A 19862-nucleotide genomic window follows, 5' to 3' on the forward strand; every position below is an offset into this window, starting at 1 on the left:
TATCTTGGAATTACTAAGGATATTTGATGTTCCGTGTTTTGTTCTGTTTGATCTTTTCGTACCACCATGATTTTTTGCACAGGTAGCACAAATTACTCTAGTTAACAAAAGTTTATATAGAAACTTATGATCCCTTTCATGTTTACATATCCAACAGTACAAACTGCAAAGTGTGCCAGACTTGATGAACCATGATTCTTCTATTACAAATAAACTATATTTTTTCACACCTGTGTAAATGGACCACCCATGGTGACTACTCGTATGGTTTCACATCACCACAAACAAGGATTCGATCTGTTACATTCCATGATTCTTTTATATGTGTATGGTAGTATGATTTTTCATAGAACTGGAAGCAGCAAAACTCCAAGCATTTGCCTACAGTACTCCCGTTATGTTCAGCTACAACGAAATCTACATGAAAATACATTACCTCTTTTGATTAAGCAAAAAAATGAAAAATCAGTGTAATACTTTGCTCAACCACGAAAGACTCCAAGACCATAAAATTTTCCAGCCTAGCCAGCCAGTGAAGTTCTTTTTACGGTTACGTTCTGCAGAGCTGAGGTCTGCAGGATATGGAATCTACAACCCTAATCCTCTTCTACTATCCTTCAATCCCTTCTTCACAATCTCACTGATTGTTTTGGCCCATTTGACTTTAGATGAGTGTTCTCTTGTGTATGTGCAAGATGAACAGTGGATTGTATTCACAGTTGGGTAACATGAAGAACTTAAGAGCGTCGCTGATCCTATGTACCACGTAGCCAAAACTGATCTGATCATATGGCGTGAAAAGATTGACCTCGTTGAACCAGAGGTAGCAGAACAGATCAGTCATTGTTGTGTGTTCCTGGCAACATGGAAATATTGTATTTCGAACCTTCTCACCCTAATTTCCATTTGTTATGCACGAGAATATTGGAGAAACAGAGTTATACATACAAGTCACGTATGGTTTCATCACTTCAAAATGCATGAATCCGATGTGTTAGGTTCCTCGGTTCTTTTACATGTGTAATTGTAAAGTCTCCAAACATTAGCCTGCAGTAGGAATTACAAGATCTCGTCTGATAAAGCAATTTTTTTTGAAAAAACAGTGTTCTACTTTGTACAACCATGAAAGAATAAAAGACCACAAAATTCCTAGCCTAGCCTACTGGTGAAGTTCTTTTTACAGCAGGGAGTTCCACAGAGCTGAAATACGTAGGATACGAAGTCCAAAGCCCTAATCTTCCTCTACTCTCCTTCAGTCCCCTCTTCATAATCTCATCGATTGTTTTGATCCATTGGACTTTTGATGAGTGTTCTCTTGTGTGTCTGTGCAAGATGAACAACGATGTATTCACAGTTGGAGAACATGAGGAACTTAAGAGCGTCTCCGAGCGTATGCACCACGTAGCCAAAACTGATCTGATTACATGGTGTGAAAACATTGGCCTCATTGAGCCAGAGACAACTGGATAGATCAGTCATCGTTGCGTGCTCCCGGATCACTGCTCCCTCCAGCACATCTGCAAGTTATAATTGGATTATTAACTATGAGTTGGGGGGAACAAGGAACCCGTTTTTCAGGAAGTACTCGTATTAAGCAACGAACTACAGTTGTGTAGAATGTTGTGGCGACTTAAGAGAGATAAGCACAAATGTTTTTTTTTTTTGTTCTAAGAGGTTGGGTCCCGTGTTATAATTCCTCTAAAATTCCTCTAAGACAACTTTTCCTTTAGGCCTCGTTCGTTTCAAGGGGAATGACTCCCTGGAAATATTCCTAGCTGGATTTGTTATCTAATTTGAATAAGCTTGAGTGAACAGGAATTATTCCTGGACTGGATTCAGCTGAAACGAACGAGCCCTTAGGAACTTCATGAATTGTAGTAGTCCAATCCCTTGTCCTAAAAGGCTCCCGTGGATTTTTTTTTTCTTATAGGAAATATAAATCCTATGAAATACCTCCATTTTTCATTTGTTTCAAAATGAGACCTCAACATGCAAAACTCCCACTTGAAACTCACTCGTATTTCAACTCAAAATATGTTGTGCATTCACCAGAAAGAGGGGCATTGTTGGATATGTTGCTTAACAACGTCGTGCATTCTTCTCGTGGGCACCAGAAAGTCTTCCTTTTACTTGATTGTGAGCAATAATATTTTAATGGGTCAATTTCAGTTGAGTTCGAAGTTTTGAACCACAACCACCGCCCCAACACAAAGAATTTACCGTTCTGCACACACGATTGCTAGATTGCTATTCCAATTCAACACAAACAATAGAAAGGCCCCACTCAGTCCCCAGGATCACAAATCTACTCCAGAAAGGCAGAAACCACTTGAGATATATTCATATATCATGTTCACACACTATAGACTCCTAGAGCACCGAATGCATAAACTTCCTCGTCTATCCATTATTATCCACTACCTGTGTGCACTAAGTATAATTATATATACATCTGAATAGTCTTATGAGTCCATGAAGGTACATCTGCTTATTAAGTACAGCTATACGAGCAAATTAGAACAACATCGATCATTTTGTACTGAAACATAAGGGAGGCTTTGGACTTTTAGAGAGGAAAGATAGTGTCGCCATCCTCGTTTCTGTCAAGGTAGTTGAATGGAGCATCCCCTTCGTAGCGGAAGTCTGGACCAACGTAGCACTTCATCTCATGAAACAGGTTCAGGTTGTCAACCAACTTATGGAACACATTGCAACCGCAGCACTGCAACAGTAGACCAAAATTCAGCAAATGTGGATACATATGAAAGCAAACAGCTAGACAGAAAATGCAGCACCAGGAAAGGAAAACGAGAACATCCGAATGCGGAAAAGAACAACTTGTAGGTGTCACACATTGTTTGTAGCTAATTGCATGTAAAAAAAACTAGATTTGGAGTTCAGTGTATAGGAAAAAAAACTCAAGGCCAGAGCTGACCACAAATCTAATAGGGAGCTATGATAATTCACAGTCCGGGAAAGTTTGAGCTTTACATCAAAAAAAGCAACATAGTAATACAGAGACTGCATAGCTAATAGCCATCTTGGGTTCGTAAAGCCAGAGCTGACCACAAACCTAATAGAGAACTATGATAAATCACAGTCCAGGAAAATTTGAGCTTTACATTAAAAGAAGCAATATAGTACTCCCTCAATTCCAAATTATAAGTCACTCCAAGAATCTTAGAGAGTCAAAACATCTCAAGTTTGACCAAAATTATAGAGAAAATTACAAAGATTTATGACATTAAATAGATATACTATGAAAATATAATTAATAAAGAACCTAATGATATTTAGTTGGTATCATAAATGTTATTATCTTATCATCTAAATTTGGTCAAACTTGAGATGCTTTGACTCTCCAAGATTCTTGGAATGACATAATTTGGGATGGAGGGAGTAATACAGAGACTGCATAGCTAATAGTCATCTTGGGTTTGTATTGGATGGACTAAAATTATTTAAGCAATTGACATGTCTGAAACTAAAAAAAAAAGAACGCTACATATCTAGTCCAATATCTATATCTATATTATATAACAGTATAACACGCATACAAAATGAAGTGATTCATGTCTCTAGGAAAACCAAGTTCTTCAAATTTGAACGGTACAGGTACCAATTTTGTGGAAGAACATATAACCCATGGTATAGTTATTGACCGTGTTAGTCATTCCTTTCAATATTCAGAAGAATTGCATCAGATTATTGCAACATGATGTCTCTTTTCTCATGATATCAAGGATCAACTATCAAGAGATTCACATCTCTAGGATAACCAAGTTCTTAAAATTTGAACTATACGGATGCTCAATTTTGTGGAAGAACATATAACCAATGGTAAAACTGTATTCATTATTGACGGTGTAGTCATTTCTTTCAATATTCAGAAGAATTGCATCAGATTATAGCAAAACATGACTCATGACGTCTCTTTTCTCATGATATTGAGCACCGACTGTCAAGTGATTCTCATCTTAGGATAACCAAGCTCTTCATATTTGAACTGCACTGCTGGCAGGCATTGAGGGAGAACATATAACCCATGGCAGTACTGTACTAATAATTCACTGAATTGGTCATTTCTTTCTAACATTTCAGAAGCCTAGCTAAACCGTATGCTATAAAGTAATAACAAATTGACGATGCTGCAACTTAGAAAAACGAACACAGAAGCAGCAGTGGCACCTCAATAAGCATAACTAAGGCAGGACATGAGGACAAGGATCAGCTTAACTTGGACTCCTATTAACACAATGGTTACACTAATCACATAGTTCATACCTGAACAAACACAGTTCCATCGGTGTAGGCATGAGGATTGATGGCCCTGGTCGTACGCTGCCCACACACGTTGCAGGTGAAGGCCACCCGCATACGCCGCCGCGGTGATTTGGTGAAGAGGGACCAAGGCAGCGTCGACACCTCCGGCCTGCCCGCCCCACCGGCCTTGCTCGCCGTCGGGGGGCCCTCCATCCCCGATCCCGTCGTCCAGCCGCTCCCCGTGGCAGCACTCACCACCAGTCCCATGGCTGCGTCCTGCCGATGATGTGACACAGGAGCCAGGTCAGCCAACATCAAAGCATCTATCAATCTTCAGCACGATCTGACCATTTGCTGGCGGCATGGGAGCGAATCGAAGCAAAAAGTTGAATGAGATCGCGCGAATCTGCGAGCACAAAGCAAGCCTAAACGCGCCCAATTCGATCCGAGTGCTACAAAAAGACCCCAATAGAAATGCAGGACGAGACGGCACGAAACCGAGCGAATCAGGGCGGGGTGCTGTCGGATTGCGCCAAGGCTGAGTGGGTGGTTACGGCGGGTTAACCGCCGCCGCGTCCGTACCTTGGAGAGCGGCGAGATGGAGAGGCCGTACGGTGCCAGGCTGGTGGGCTCGCGCCCGGGCCCCAAGCCGGACCCTTTGGCGGCCTCCTCGTCGTCGTCGTGACCTGCAGATGGTTCGTGATGCGTGAGGATTACACTACCAGAGAGCAGAGAGGTCCAAACGAGACGCTCAGGAAGGGGAGGGATGGACACGTACGCTTGGAGGCGGCGACGGGGAGGAAGGAGGCACGGCGCCGGCGGTGGAGCGGGGTAGAGGAGAAGGGGAGTGGGAGAGAGCGGGAGGTGGTGGCCATCGCGGCGGCCGCGACAGAGTCCATGGGCGGCGACGGCGAGAGAACGACGGCGAGGAGGAGGTGCAGCTGGCGTGAGATTTTTTTCCTCTTGGGCTGGAAGGGGAAGGCAGACAAATGAAATCGTTTTTTTTTTTGTTTTAAGGAGCGGGTGAGGATAGGCTGTCCGCACCGTTGCCCGGTAAAACGGCCGGTAAGCTAGCGGTGGTGTAGCGCGCGTCCGCATCGAGCGCCTGCAACGCGCGCTAGCGTACCGGCCAGGCCTCCCACCGCTACAGACAGGGAAGACGAGAGGCGTGTTAAACACTGTAGCATACTGTAGTTGAGAGATGGTGAGAGAGAGAAAGGGAGGGGGAGAGGAATAAAATATGAAATAGTGGATATAGAGTATGGGACAGAGATAACACGGGTACGAGAAAAATGAGTATAGAGTAGAGAATCTCGATGACTAAGATAACATATTCATTTTAAGAGATGGAAATAGAGGTGAACGAGTGTGGATAGCCTAACGGAGGTTGTTGGCCCCACATACACACCTGCTCAGTTGGTCGGTTTCACAAAATTTTCTTGGTCCGTTTTAGAAACTTTGTTTTGTGGAAATTTTATTATTTAGATTATATATAAAAATATAACATGAAAAGTTAAATATCGAGTCCGCATACAACCGACTTAGCCCATCATCCACTTCAATCTCATTTTCCCTTGTAACCACGTCTCAAACCCAACTCATTCGCTGTCGCTAGTAGACAAACTCGTAGTTTTGTCTTGGCAGTCCGTGGTGAAGCTAGGAATTAGAGTTAGGGAAGGCAAATGTCAATAGGGGTCATTTAGGCCCGTTCGCTTCGCTGAAAAAACAAACCAAAATACTGTTTCGGATGATTTATTGTGAGAGAAAAACACTGTTCCGGCTGAAAAAACAAGCTAAAAAGTACGGATTACAAGAGAAGTGAATAGGGCCTTAATCTTTAATTATGTAGTAGATTAGCTAGATCATTAAGGGTTAGGGGAGGGCATAGGCACTGTTGGCGGCATAGGCACGAATTGAAGATTCCTGATCTTAGCCGCAGGCAGGCAATGAGCCCAATCTTCTTCTTCTCCTTTACTCCCTCTCTCGGATTAGTTCAAGCTCATGCCGAGCTAGGGTTGGGCTAGCACTATAGTTGGGGAAGGAGATAGCAAGGCTTAGAAGAAAGGTTGTGGGCAGCGACTAGCCTAATATAATGGTGGTGGCGTGCGGCGAGGGCGTTGTCGAGCGAGCAGCGGGATGATCGGTAGGGAGAGTCGACAACAAGGAAAACTTATGTGAAACATACGTTGTTGGTCTAGTCTTGACCTTGAGCCGATTCGCCAATTGTTGTTGCTGAAACGATCTGCTTGGGAGGTGATCACTGAAGTACTTTTTATGAGGAGGATATTTGTATCAAGACGATGCTCTTGCTCTGGAAATGGTGGAATGTGAGAAACAAAATTAACAAGAGAGAGAGGGGGCTGTCGGGAGATGAAGTAGCAGTAGAGGCGAACAGTCCACACACGAGAAACAGCAGCTGACACGAAGGAAAGAGAGCACGCCTAGATGGAAAACTCCTCGACAAGGGCAGCTGAAAATTAACGCAGATGGCTCCTTCATCCCAGATACTTTGCAAGGCAGCCGGGGCTTCATTGTTCGCGACCATGACGGTGAGGCGATCCTGGCAAGGGCTGGTCGCCTGGGCGCAGTCCCAGATGCTCTTACAGCCGAGGCGGCGGCATGCCAACAGGCTCTGCAGCGCAACAAATCATGACGTTTCTCGTATCCAAATGGAAGTAGACTCCGCCATTCTCAAACAAGCTCTTCAGTCTCCTTCAGTGGACTTGGCAGCGTGTGGGATGTTGATCATGGACACTCGTTTCTTGTTGCGAGAGCACTTTTGCCCTGTTTGCTTGGCTGAAAGTACCGTTGGCTGATTTATTATGAGAGAAATAATGTTCGTTGGCTGAAAAAATACGGCTTATAAGCCAAACGAACAGGCCGTTTATTTGTAGTGATATCTTCGGTTCCTAGAGCTTTTAATGTTGTGGCACATGAGTTAGCCAAGTATGCTATGTGTGGGGACCCGAGCGAGCTCCACGTGTGGGCAAACCTCTCTCCAGAATTTATAAAGACTCTTTGTTGCTCGCGATTTGGTCGAGCTGTGTTGCCAATAGTAAGGCCATAGAGCTGAAATTTGCTTAAAAAAAACATAGTAGACAGGAATGGGAGGCGACAATGATGGGTGCATAGAGTAGAAGGGCCCAGGGCATCTCCAATAGTAAGAATCACTTGCTAGCTCTTAGGTGCCACATATACTGAGGTTCCTTCGTATAAAGCTTTCTTTATTCCACTTCTTTCTGTCATACCATCTATAGACCCAGTTCTCACTATGTAAAGTATTTATTGATCTTTTGTACTACCTCCATCCAAAAAAATGCAATTTTGGATTTAGATTGGGTCAAACTTTCTTAAATTTGACTAAGTTTATAAAAAAAAATTAACATTTAAAACTCCAAATATGTGTATAATAAAAAATATATTGCATGATTAATCTAATACTTGTTCAGTATCATAAATCTTAGTGCACGTTGTGCTGATTCCACTGCGTGCGCATACTGCGAGGAGCAATCCATGAAGAGCAAACAGTTTTTCATAAACTCTCTACTAACATATGAATGGTTGAATACTTGATGTTATTCAACATCATGATCCAGCTGCTCTGATGTCAGTCTCTCGTTGGAATAATTGCTTTCACAATACATTTACATCGCTATGCTAGACTATCTCAATCATGACGAAAGATATATACAGGTGAAATAGTACACAATGAAGAGGAACACCAAACAGTAACCTAGGAGGCATCGTACATAAACTCTTGATAATCCTAGCTAAGCATGTTTTTCGTTTTTTGTAAGCCTTGCTCCTCCCAAGATAACCTACAAAGCTACAACTACAACGACAACAGAATAAGCTGTTCTTGATCTAATAGCTGAATGCAATCTCCCTCACCTACCATATCATCATCAATCATCGCACTCATCTCCAGCACTGTTTCCACCATCAAAATCTTCTTCTTCGGCACTGTTGTCACCATCGTCGTCTTCTTCGGCACTGTTATCTCCGTCATCATGTTCCTCTGACGATGTATCTTCATCCTCCTCAGATTCATGATCACCGTTTTCATATAAATGGATAGGATCCAAGTCTATCACATAACCAAAGCCGTCGTTGATAATAAAGCCATCAGAATCATAATCACTGGAGATCCAAATATCTTCATCGTCCTTCAAAATTTAAATTCCACATCAGGATTCTAAAATCACTCATATAGCAATAGCATTTTTTTGCAACTTTGTTCAAACTTAAAAGTAGGGCAGCAGAAACCGATATCTCCAACAGTGTCAGATAATAGGAACACGAATATGGTTTGGAGGATCATACGACTGCTATAATGCCAAAATAAAATAAGTTAACTTTGCATGGACAAAGAGATTAGATTCCACATCCTTTTTATTTTTCATTAAAACAATTGTCCATTTTAAAAGCTTAAACTATAATTTGATCCCTCTCTTTTAGTTTTACCTTATATATAATATGAACTGTGGTGTATCAAACTACTGAACATTTCTTTTGCATTAATCAACATTACATGGATTTTCATAATGTTAGAATCTGGTAGTTCAATAGCGACTTCAACAAGAAACCGTCATTCCTAACTCAAGTTACTTTCTAATGTGAAACTGATCCTCTGTGGTCCTTTTCCTTTATACAGATTACACTGGATGCTTCAGATTCACAATACAAATACCAAGCAAGCTAATTCATTATGCAAATGTTGCTATGTGAAGATTTTTCCATGCCTGTCCAATACATTAGGAGATTTATGGCAAGTTGTCCATACAAAGAACATAATAACCAACAAGGAAGGAGAAGGATAAGAGACTCAAGTACAACATGCACATACCTCGTGAGCTTGAGTGATGGAGAGGTTTTCACCTTCACCAGGTTCCCAAATCTTGATATCTTTATCAATGCCACTACTTGCTAGAACAATCCCACAAGGGTGCTGTTCGACACAGTTTACAATCCGCTTATCTCCACGCATCGCTCTGATCAGTTCTGCATCCTTCTTTCTCCAGATACATATATTGCCACAGTCTGACCCAGAGGTAACAAAATCACAGTTGGGCCCAAGGAAGTTGACCCCCTTCATGGTTTCTACGTTCTCGTGTCCCTTGAATGTCTTAGGTATAGGCAACTTATCACCAAAGGAAAAGGAAGGGTCAATCGCATCCTTCAGGAGTTGTTTATTGACCTCAACATTGTTGAAGTGTAAACCATGCTCTCTTGAGAAAAGGTAGATATCGTCATGACTATAGGACGCTAATAGCTCGCTGGTCTGTGAGTAGGCCAAACCAGTTATTTCTTCTTCAATTTGACCAATCAAATGTGGAGGGCAGAAGTGCTCAGTTGGGCGACTGGAACTAGAATTCCCATCCACAAAAATCTTGCGGGTATCATATATCCTTACATACTGATCTGATCCAGCAACTGCGAAACAACAGGGCTTCCTTGGGTCTAAGGCAATAGCATAGAGTGCGATGTTTTCAGCAGCGTAATAGTCCGGAGCCCTACATTTAAATAGTTCCATGGCATTTTCCCCCCTGAGATCAAACTGGGGCGAGAACAGAGTCAGCAGATGAAGAATCTGAGCAGCGATAGAAAGAAGCAAAGGAACTCAACAACATACAAGCCACACGGAGCTATCTTGGCAGCAGCAGTAGAACGTGTGAGGACTTGCTGGCTCAACAGCCAACCTGTGTACTGCAAACTCCAACTCAACGAGTTTGTCTGTAATCACTCGACCCCCTTCCTGTATATGCGAATGGATCACCTGTTTCGAATCCATAAATGACAAACGCAGACCAGATCATTGAATTTGTTGTTGCAAGGGCAACACCATGTAAAACTGTAACATATGCATACCTCCCCATCAGCAGCGCATGAGACGATGCTCCGATCACCCGAGACAGGCATGAACAGCGCGTGGTAGACGTTGTTGCTGTGCCCGGTGTGGAACGACAAGGCCGGCGCCGCCTCCTGCCAGTCCCAGAGCACGAGGGTCCGGTCGTCGGACCCGGAGAGGAGCAGCCTCCCGTCGGCGGTGAAGCTTATCGTGTTGACACAGCCCCTGTGCTTCCGTAGCCGCATTTGGATGTTGAGAGACTGCACATACTCCTGCGCACAGCACAGGCAAACTAGTCACAAGCTGCCCCCTCATCCTCTCCCAAACTCCCCAAGCGCGTAGGCGTAGCTCGAAGCCCAATCGTCGAACGCAAGTCCTACGCCCTAATTTTTCTTCGAATTCACGGAACCATGGTTGGTATAAAGTAGTAAAAACGGAACCGTGAGATCCTCATCGGAGCACGAAATAAGAGACGAGGGAGACAGGAAAACCTTGGAGGCCATGACGGAGTTGGCGAAGCACTTGGGTGGGAGGCCGCCGACCTCGCGCTGCCACAGCTCCTCCATCCTCGTCCTCTCCGGCGGCATCTCCACTCGCCGCCGCCGGTCACGAGGGTTCCCTTCCCTTCCCTTCCCTTCGTCGGCTCGCCTTTTCGGCTCTTCCACAGCACCCACTCCACACTGGGAAACCGACAGATCTGAACCGTCCATCGCGTAGCGAACGGCTTCTTTCCTCACCCGCCCGCATCTGTCATAACTGGGCCGGGCCGGAAAGGGTTGACCTCGAAGCCCACCAGCTGTTGCGGTCGCCCGACAAATACACAACGCGGAACAATTCGGAGCGGAGAGCGCAGTGCTGTGCACGCCACAACAGAAAGGGAGAGCCGAAGAGGGAAGGGGGGAGAAGCGAACGCGCAGCCAAACCCTAGCCCAGCGCGCGCTACCGCCGGGAGCTCCACGGCCCCCGCCCCCGGCGCCGTCCCCGCTTCGCGACATGGTGATCCCCTCTTAATCCTCCTCCTCGCCGTCGCTGTTCCATTCGTGTTTGTGATTTATTTTTTCTTTTCGTCCGGTGATTCCGTTGATCCCCGCACTGACGCTTTGCTTTTCGGGTGATGCTCCCTCTATGTCTTCGCAGGCCGATTCCCCGCGCAGGAGGTAACTACGCTGGCCTCTCTGTTCGTATATGGGCACCGTAATCCTCGGTCGTTGGTCACTCCTGATCTGGCCCTAGTGGTGTTAACTTGCTGTGGTATTTCAGCTTAGTTCTGTGTATGCTGTTTGGTTTCATTGGGGTAATATGGGAAAACTGAGGATCCATAGAGGATATAATAGGATCTGCGGGAGGGAATGTCTGATTGTGATTTCTGTTGTTTTATTTGTCATGTTTTGAGTTAAATAATGAATCGTGAGGCTCGCTGTATCTTACTTCTTGTGCTTATGAGGGCAGTGGTAGCTGTATGTTTAGACGCCTTGTGGGTCTTAAGATCTCTAGTGGGAGCTCCTCGGTTATCAAATATGGATGAACCAGCTTGCCTGCATTAGTTTTTCTCTACTAAGTCCCTTTCTCCTAAAGGTTTTGGTGTAGCCTCCTAAACCTTCAATAACCACAAGCAGTGATGTTTTTCATGATATTGTTTTTGAATCTGGCACAACTTGCTTACTATCTAGATTGCGCATGTTTGTAATTTGTGTCTTTAAATCAGGTTAGGTTTGTGTTTGAATCGGTTATGTGCATGTTTAGTGTAGCCTAATACGCCTTTAACCAGAAACAATGGTGTTTGTCATGATTCTGGCATGACTTGCTTGCTATCCAAAGTGTGCATGGTCGGGCCTGTTCGGTTTCACAGTTGACACCAGGCAAACCTGCCTGGCGGGCAAAACATTCTCAGTCATTGCATTTTGGCTGCCTGGTGAGTGTTGCCTGGCTAGGGTTCAATCCAAACAGCCCCTTGATAGTTTTGACCAATTGTTAATGCACTTAATAGCTTAACTGGTTAGAGTCAGGTTCTATGTCTTTTTGAGTCTTATATAGACATGTCTCATTGTATTTATGAGGTCAGGTTAATTTTGGAGACATAATCCATGAACATACTTAAGTGCTAAGCTTCTCCTTGCATTCCTTTTGCTATGTTAATATAGTTCTACCTATTTGTCAGAAGTGCCCTCAAACAAGTGCTATTCATGTCAGGATTGAATTTACTAGCTCCTGAAGGTGTTAGTTTGTCATTGCACACAACTAGACTATTAGTTCTGGTGCTTTATCTTAGGGTACGTTTGTTTTGAGGAATAGCTTGGTCCTAGGATTTGTCTGGCCATCATCTGGTCAATCCATTGTTTTTTAGGCAATGATGCCATTCTTATGTTTCATTTTCGTATGAGGAATAGTCTTTGAAACTTGGTCCATTACTCAGTTGAGGACAACCCTTTTCCTTGAAAAAGGCTGCCTTCTATACATTGTAGTCACGCATTGCTTAGAGAAACTGAAGAAACATCAAATGGTTTGTTAACATTTGCTGTAAATCAGTGCTGGAAGGCACCTCTGGTTTTTGTGGAGAAAGTATCCTCTATGGTGTTGTTGCTGCCTTTATATTGAGAGATATCACTTAGGGTTAAATTTAGTCGATTCATTCAGATAATTCATGGCATATCTATGTTAGTGATGAATGATAAGGCAAGAAACATCTGTTCTAGAAACACTTTATGAAATTTGCATTTTGCATTCTTTTATATCTGTGCTCATGGTCCTAATTCCTGCTGCAACTTTGTGTTGGTTTTAAAAGTATCAGGTTGGCTACCAATTTTAATTATGACTATGATTTATATGTGGTGCCTATCGTATTTCAGTGTTCCTCTGTAACAGTGTCGTATCAGTAGACATGGGATATCCTGTGAAGTTTGAAAACTGTGTAGATCAATAAAGTGATTTTGCATGCTCATTTAGATTTTCAACTGCACATTCTATTGCCATCTTTCACCGGAACAGTTTATCACAACTCTAAGCGTTGTTTAACGTTTAATGCATGCCTGTGGCAATTTCTTATTTGTAGGTACTCGAGGTCCCCTTCATACAGCAGGGGGCACCCAAAAGCGAGGTCAAGGTCACAATCTCCAGCTCGGTCTCAGTCTAGGTCGCCTGTGCCTGATCCTAGATCTCAGGCGAGGTCAAGGTCTAGAAGCCATGAGAGGTTCTCAGTTTACTCCTTTCCTTCGTTTGCTACACATGTGGTATAAATTGTTTGCTAGCGTGTTGCTTAAATTTGTATGATTTTCCCTTTATCACTAGAAAATTTGAATGCATATGGTAATTGTATTGCTGGAGTTAAGTGATATTCATGTTGTAATAGCATGTGTTGATGTCGGCTAAGAGTAAAAAAATCTGTTCTGCACCTATTATTATAGCCGTTCATTATATTTTCTTTTAAGTATTTAAACATGCCATCTTTGATATAGATTTGTTGTGATAGTTGAAAGTCATGCAATGTATTTGACTTGCAAACTACATATAGCGAGTATAAGGAATTTCGTTGCTTTGGTGAGAATGATTTGCAACAACCGATGTGTGACGGCCCAATGTAATATGGTAATAGTAGCTGAAATTGGAAAGGAAATTCACTGATAAAGAAGGAGATAACAGATTTTGCTAATGGAATAATGTTTTAATAGTTTGGATGGCATGTACATTTGGTGTAGACTAGTAAAAGAGATACAGTAGGAGAAAAGAGAGGTGAAAACATTGTTTTTCACTCAATGAGACACCTAAAGATTTCATGCCATTTAGTTTTACATTTGCTTATACTTTATCTGCAGTGGCCACATTCTGATTTCTTTCCTGTTTGCAGGGAGGAGGATGCTGTTAACCACGGAAATACTCTGTATGTGACTGGGCTCTCTTCCAGGGTGACTGAAAGGGATGTTAAAGATTATTTCTCTAAGCATGGAAGGGTTAGTGACTTCATACAGAGTTAAGCTTAATCTCTCTGAGAAGTATCTCATCATGACATCTCTTTTGGACTAGGTGGTTGGTTGCCATGTTGTTCTTGAACCCCATACACGTGTTTCCCGTGGATTTGCCTTTGTCACCATGGACACTGTTGAAGAAGCTGAGCGTTGCATCAAGTATCTTAATGATTCTGTAATGGAAGGTCGAAACATCACAGTTGAGAAGGTAATTGTGTTTACCTCCACCAGGGTTGTTGATGCTAAAGAAAGTGCAACCATATATGTGCAGAGTGTTGACCTGGAAGTTTTTTTGGTTATTATTCAGAAGATATTGTGCAAGCTATGTCCAGCAATCAAGATGCTGAGTTCACCAATTCCAACTTTAGCTCATATGGCTCGATCAGTGGACAGCCCAAAGGGTTACCATGCACCACAAGATTCACAACAACTTAACATAGCAATTTTTCAACTAAACCTGAGCATTCACCTTCAACTTCCACATCAACTAATCAACGGGCATTGCCAACTCGTTAGTCAAGCATGTGTGGTGCCATGTGCGATAGCAACTTTGGATGCCTGCTAGTTGAAGTTTGGGCTCTTCGTTACTTATTTCCTCCCTTGGTCCGTTATTGCAGGGCGTGTATCCATTGATTGTAAGATGAACTTGTAATTACTTACATGATCCTGAATGATACTACTTTTAATCTTATTACCATTCCTTGTAACCTGCCTAAAGTTTCTCTTTCCGTTGTTTCAGTCACGCCGTGGTCGCCCAAGGACACCAACTCCTGGAAGCTATCTTGGTATGGAAGCAGCATTATTTGTTCTGTAGATACCAATTCATTTTATTTTACAACATCCTTTTGAATCCTTTCAGTATATTTCTGTCTGTTTCCCTTTTACTTTTGCCATGGCATGTCTTATCACTTATTGCTTGGTGACTCATCTGGAACCTTTTCTTTTGCTTTTACTGTATAAAAATATATCCTGTAGTACTCACTACTATGCAGTTATCCTACACTTTGACAGACCATTGGTATTACTCACTACTTATGCAGTTGTCCTACACTTTGATACCATTGGCAGGCCATCGGTACGAGCGTAGAGAGCGCGGGAGATTCCGTAGAGGCTATGGTGGTGGACGAGATGAGTATTACGGCAATGGCGGTGGGTATGGCTACGGCAGGTCTCCGCCTCTCACGTACTCTTCCTACAGGGAGAGCCGAGACTATTATCCCTCCTACAGGGAGAGCCGGGACTATTATCCCTCCTACAGGGACAGCCGGGACTACTCTCCCCACAGGGACCCTCGAGACTACTACGAAAGCAGGGGCAGCGGCCGGGGCTACTCCCCGCCTCCTTATGGCGGTGGTAGATCAAGGAGGGAGCGATCGATTTCGCCGTATCGGATGCCAGAAAGGGGCTATGGTGGAGGCCGCCGAGCGGGCGGCGGTGGCTATGACAGGTAAAAGTAGAGGTTTTCGCTGCTCCGCCGTTTCGGTGGCGACCGACCGACCGAACGGCAAGATGGATGTCCTCACGGCTGCTGCGATGGTGGTGTCTGGCCCTTGCAGCTCCCCCGTGATATGGTTAGACTGTTGTAGCTGTGTACTTGGGGGACTATTTTACTGCGTCGTGTGGATTTGGTGAAACTATTGTATGAGCACCTTTGTTTGTAGCCTGCAATGATTCCTTCTAAAGAATGACTGGGGACTTGGCTCCATTGTGCGGGCATCTGAGCTAGTAGTAGTGAGGTGTAACTGTTTGGGATCGTGGCCGCACAGTGGCTATCACTTGAGGCTGCCATAATTCGAATCCTTGAAAGGCGCGAAGGCCCGGTCCAGGAATATTCACAATGACAGGAGGCTGGTAAGTACCCCTACGTATGATGGTAAGTGTGGCAAGACGACGTGCGGTGAAGAGAGAATGGTGAATTGAACTGGTGGCATGGCATGATGAGACATAAGGGCTGCCGCCTTGCCTCTACTGATGGATGCGCCGCTGCCGTTGCCCCCTGGCATGATTGTGTCTGGTGATCCATCCGTCCATTGTCCTGGCTTGGCTCGTGGGTGCATGTAAAGATGGATGCTGCTGGGAGCTGGCTGGGTCGCCATTTGGCCTGGTGGCTGGTGTCCTGGTGCGGGCGGAGGCTGGGACTGGGAGCGTGTCGATGTCGTGCCCCCCGACCGTGCCGCGGGGATTCTGGCCTGGGCGGATGGTGGCTGAAAGCTGATGGAGCCCGCCAGCCCGGCGCCCGTGTTGTGTTGGTGTTGCTTTGCTCCGTAGGTATCTCATCATTAAGTGACACCACTTTTTGGGGGTGAGAGCGAGCGATTGGATTTGAATTGATCGATGCAAAGGCAAGGCAAGGAAGGCTACCGTACTCTCTCTCTCTCAGCAGCAACAGCAGCTGCTGCTGCCAAAAATCTCTTGGGCCTTGTTTAGATGCCATTCAAATTCTAAGTTTTTTCGCTCTCTCTCCATTACATTAATTTTTAGCCGCTTGCATGGAGTATTAAATGTAGGTAAAAAAAATAACTAATTACACAGTTTAGTTGGAAATCACGAGATGAATCTTTTGAGCCTAGTTGGTCCACGATTAGACAATATTTACCAAATAAGACGAAAGTAGTATTATTCATCAGTTTGAATTTTTTTCGCAATCTAAACGAGGCCTTGCTCCTTTTTCTGCGTACTAGTACTCCAGTCTAGTACTGGGGTGGTATAAAAGGTGGCGTGGGCTCGTGGCAGGGCAGATCGGGCGGGGCCGGGAAAGAAAGAAAGAAAGAAAAGAAAGCGAGGGCAGGGGTGAGTAGTGGCAAAGGCAAACAGATTCCTCTTTTTTTTTAAGAAAAAAACATGGAAGGATTCTCCATTGCTGACAGACTCTTGTGCCCGCGCTTTCTGTGACGCTTCCTTGTACCCAGCGTGCCATATGCTGCACCCCGAACGATCCGTGGCAAGGGCGCAACGCAAGACAGCAGCATGGTTGTGCCGTTCTGATTCTGATTGGATATTGGATTTGCTGCGTGACGGAAGTGGAACCAACCATCATTGCAATGCAGATGCTCTCTGATTGCACTGTACTAGTAGCTGTTGTGACTGTGCATGTGAGGCGGATGAATGATGGGTGCTTCATGCTTGGGATCGATCCAGCAGCTCCTTTGATCCAGGCAGGCAAGGCAGGCTACAGCAGCAGCCCACCGAGTTGTCACGGGCGGCCTGGCCCCGGGCCCGGGACTAAGGATGGCAACGGGATATACCCATCGAGTATCGCTGGAACGTTTTCTTCCCCGCTACAGAGAATTCATCCCATTCCTATCCTCATTAACTGTCTCGGGTATAGATTCTTGCTCATCCCTATACCCATCGGGTATCGGTCGGGTAACAGATACCCGACGGGTACTGCATACCCGATAAACAAGGACACTTGGGGTCGCAGTTTTGCAATCGGAGACGTTTCTTCTTCACCCGGATATAAGTGTTGGAGTCTCGGAGATGCCGAGGAGAAGGAGCGAGGTTACGAGGAGGACGAGCAAAGGTGGCAGAGAGACCGAACTGAGGAAGCGAGGGGCACGAGCGCTCGTGAGACAGGCATACTTATGCTGCTGGCGGAGATGGTGAGGAAAAATTGAACGAGGGTTCCTAGAACACACAAACTATATATATGACTGTTTAGATTTGGACCAAAATACCTATGTTGAGTTTCTTTGGGCCTAATATTCGCATGATAGCTCAAATAGTCAGGTTCCCCAACGGGTAACGGGGACGGGTAAACAGGGAACGTTCCCGTACCCGCTATACCCGTCGGGTATGGATTCTTTCCTATTTAGATGCCCGCGGGTAAAGATATGATTCCATCCCCGTCCCATAATGGATCAAATACCCATCGGGTATCGGGCCCGTTGCCATCTTTACCCGGGACGACGACCAGTCAGCCAGCCAGTCTACTACTCGTATCTAGCTAGCCCTGTGCCTGCCACGGCTACATGCATGCTCCATCGGAATTGGGACTTGGGACGACGATGCATGCATGGACAGAGAGAGAGAGAGAGAGAGAGAGAGAGAGTTGGACACCAACTGATCGAACCAGCCAGCCAACGACGCACGGTAGCTGTACGTTGTGCTATTATGGCCTCGTTTAGATGCATTCCAAATTCCAAGTTTTTTCACTCTCTCTCCATCACATCAATTTTTTGCTACTTGCATGGAGTATTAAATGTAGGTAAAAAAAATAACTAATTACACAGTTTAGTTGGAAATCACGAGATGAATCTTTTGAGCCTAGTTGATCCATAATTGGACAATATTTACCAAATAAGACGAAAGTGGTACTGTTCATCGGGTTCACTTTTTTCACGATCTAAACGAGGCCTATGTATAGTACGTAGTATATGCGTGTGTGTGTGCAAGCAGTTGGATCGCTCGCTCGCATACAGCAGATCCAGATGCAGGTGACGGATGACGACGCATCGGCGACAAGCTTCTTCTTTTTTTGGATTTGTACGACGCCTAGTACTGTACGTGCGTGCTGAATAATGCATGCATGATGCATACGGAGTACAGTACATGCGCGTCCCTGACAGCAGAGCCCCCGCATACAGTTTTCCTATTTTTACTGATGTGATAGTGATGTGCGGCGTGCAGATCATAATGGTTTGCGTTCGATTATCGATCGCCTTCGATTATTATTCGTATATATATATCGTTTGCTGAGTGACTACTGAGGGCAGGGGACTCCCTCGTGAATTTTTTTGTATTTTGGTCTTTTTTTTAAACATTTTTTACAAATAACCCTCTGGCGAAATATTTTCTGGAAATAGACCAAACACTCGGCGTTTTAGGACACAACGCCGTGGTCTATGGCTCGGCACAGTGTTAGTTGACGCCGAGGTACCGCCACGTCAGCGCTGACTCCGGTCGTAGCATTTACCGTGGCACTAGGGCCCGCAGAGCTCGGTGTCGGCTCAGTTAACGCCGAACCACATACCTCGGCGCGTCACGATTCAACGCCGAGGTCTGGGCACATAAGGCCGCGCCGCGGCCCCTTCTTCCTTCCTCCTCCATTCTCTCCTTTCCTTGGTGCATTCTTTTGTGTCCCCTCTGTTCCCACGAATCCTATACCCTAAATGCAGGTATAGGGAGGCCAGATCGAGGTTTTGGATGCTTCCCCAAGGTGGTCCTCCTTGACCTCTTTCATTTTATCCGGTTAGATTCGGTTGCATTTGTTGTTTTGTTTTGGATAGTAGGCTTTGATTGGTTGGTTGATGTCATTTGAGGCAACTATGTCTTAATTGATTCTAGGCCTCAAATGTATGTTTATTGTGGTATACTAACTTTGTTTCCTTTGTGGAGTTAGTTGTTCATTGGTGGATTAGGGTTAGTTGTAATGCAAATGGTTCACCTTTAGTTTGCTTTAGTATTTATTTTTTGTTTAATATAATCAGCATCCTTTGATTGGTGTTTAATTACAACCGTTTTGTTAGATGCAATACATGTATCGGGAGCAGTTGTGGCGAAAACGGGGTCGTCCTAGAGAATTATACCCCGACGTGTCTAGCAAAGATGCCTTCGTCCCTCCTGACCTCCCTGTCCCCAACTGTGACTGTGGTTTCCCGGCCGACATGTTTCAATCGAGACATACGGACACAACGGCGCGCTCCTTCTACACATGCAGTCATTTTAATGTAAGTAATTCTTTCCGTACCTTTTTTCTTCATTTGTGTTAGTAGGGTACTAATATTTTTGTTCGAAACTTGTTGTGTAGGCCCATGCGAGGTGCTTTTTCTTTCAGTGGATCGACGGTCCAG

At 44.6% G+C, this 19862-nt stretch overlaps 3 protein-coding genes across 3 annotated transcripts; 1 reads left to right on the forward strand and 2 right to left on the reverse strand.

Moving 5' to 3' along the window:
* Positions 1-2309: 2309 nt before the first annotated feature.
* LOC136521279 (uncharacterized) lies at positions 2310-5274 on the reverse strand. The gene is made up of 4 exons (XM_066514987.1): positions 5042-5274; positions 4846-4949; positions 4285-4539; positions 2310-2722 (listed from the first exon to the last, which is right to left on the reverse strand). Exons 1-4 carry the CDS (start codon positions 5160-5162, stop codon positions 2567-2569), a joined length of 636 nt encoding a protein of 211 aa, XP_066371084.1. The 5' UTR covers positions 5163-5274; the 3' UTR covers positions 2310-2566.
* Positions 5275-7857: 2583 nt separating this feature from the next.
* LOC136520300 (uncharacterized) lies at positions 7858-10766 on the reverse strand. The gene is made up of 5 exons (XM_066513757.1): positions 10603-10766; positions 10132-10383; positions 9896-10039; positions 9110-9820; positions 7858-8429 (listed from the first exon to the last, which is right to left on the reverse strand). The coding sequence occupies exons 1-5, from the start codon at positions 10696-10698 to the stop codon at positions 8169-8171; spliced, it is 1464 nt and encodes a 487-aa protein (XP_066369854.1). The 5' UTR covers positions 10699-10766; the 3' UTR covers positions 7858-8168.
* A 193-nt stretch (positions 10767-10959) lies between these two features.
* On the forward strand, positions 10960-16302 carry LOC136520301 (serine/arginine-rich splicing factor SR45a-like). The gene is made up of 7 exons (XM_066513758.1): positions 10960-11107; positions 11249-11268; positions 13161-13298; positions 13953-14055; positions 14129-14278; positions 14810-14855; positions 15139-16302. The coding sequence occupies exons 1-7, from the start codon at positions 11105-11107 to the stop codon at positions 15519-15521; spliced, it is 843 nt and encodes a 280-aa protein (XP_066369855.1). The 5' UTR covers positions 10960-11104; the 3' UTR covers positions 15522-16302.
* The last annotated feature ends 3560 nt before the right edge of the window (positions 16303-19862 follow it).

Source organism: Miscanthus floridulus, chromosome 18, assembly GCF_019320115.1.
Source record: "Miscanthus floridulus cultivar M001 chromosome 18, ASM1932011v1, whole genome shotgun sequence".
In the NCBI taxonomy this organism is placed as follows: domain Eukaryota; kingdom Viridiplantae; phylum Streptophyta; class Magnoliopsida; order Poales; family Poaceae; genus Miscanthus; species Miscanthus floridulus.

Coding starts and splice junctions, on each gene's coding strand:
- LOC136521279 (XM_066514987.1), bottom strand. CDS start 5,162: ATGGACTCTGTCGCGGCCGCCGCGATGGCCACCACCTCCCGCTCTCTC. Junction 4,540..4,845: donor CCATCTCGCCGCTCTCCAAG/GTACGGACGCGG, acceptor CATCATCGGCAG/GACGCAGCCATGGGACTGGT. Junction 2,723..4,284: donor ATGGAACTGTGTTTGTTCAG/GTATGAACTATG, acceptor CTACTGTTGCAG/TGCTGCGGTTGCAATGTGTT.
- LOC136520300 (XM_066513757.1), bottom strand. CDS start 10,698: ATGCCGCCGGAGAGGACGAGGATGGAGGAGCTGTGGCAGCGCGAGGTC. Junction 10,040..10,131: donor CATGCGCTGCTGATGGGGAG/GTATGCATATGT, acceptor GATTCGAAACAG/GTGATCCATTCGCATATACA. Junction 8,430..9,109: donor CCATCACTCAAGCTCACGAG/GTATGTGCATGT, acceptor TAAATTTTGAAG/GACGATGAAGATATTTGGAT.
- LOC136520301 (XM_066513758.1), top strand. Junction 11,269..13,160: donor GCCGATTCCCCGCGCAGGAG/GTAACTACGCTG, acceptor TCTTATTTGTAG/GTACTCGAGGTCCCCTTCAT. Junction 13,299..13,952: donor AGGTCTAGAAGCCATGAGAG/GTTCTCAGTTTA, acceptor TCCTGTTTGCAG/GGAGGAGGATGCTGTTAACC.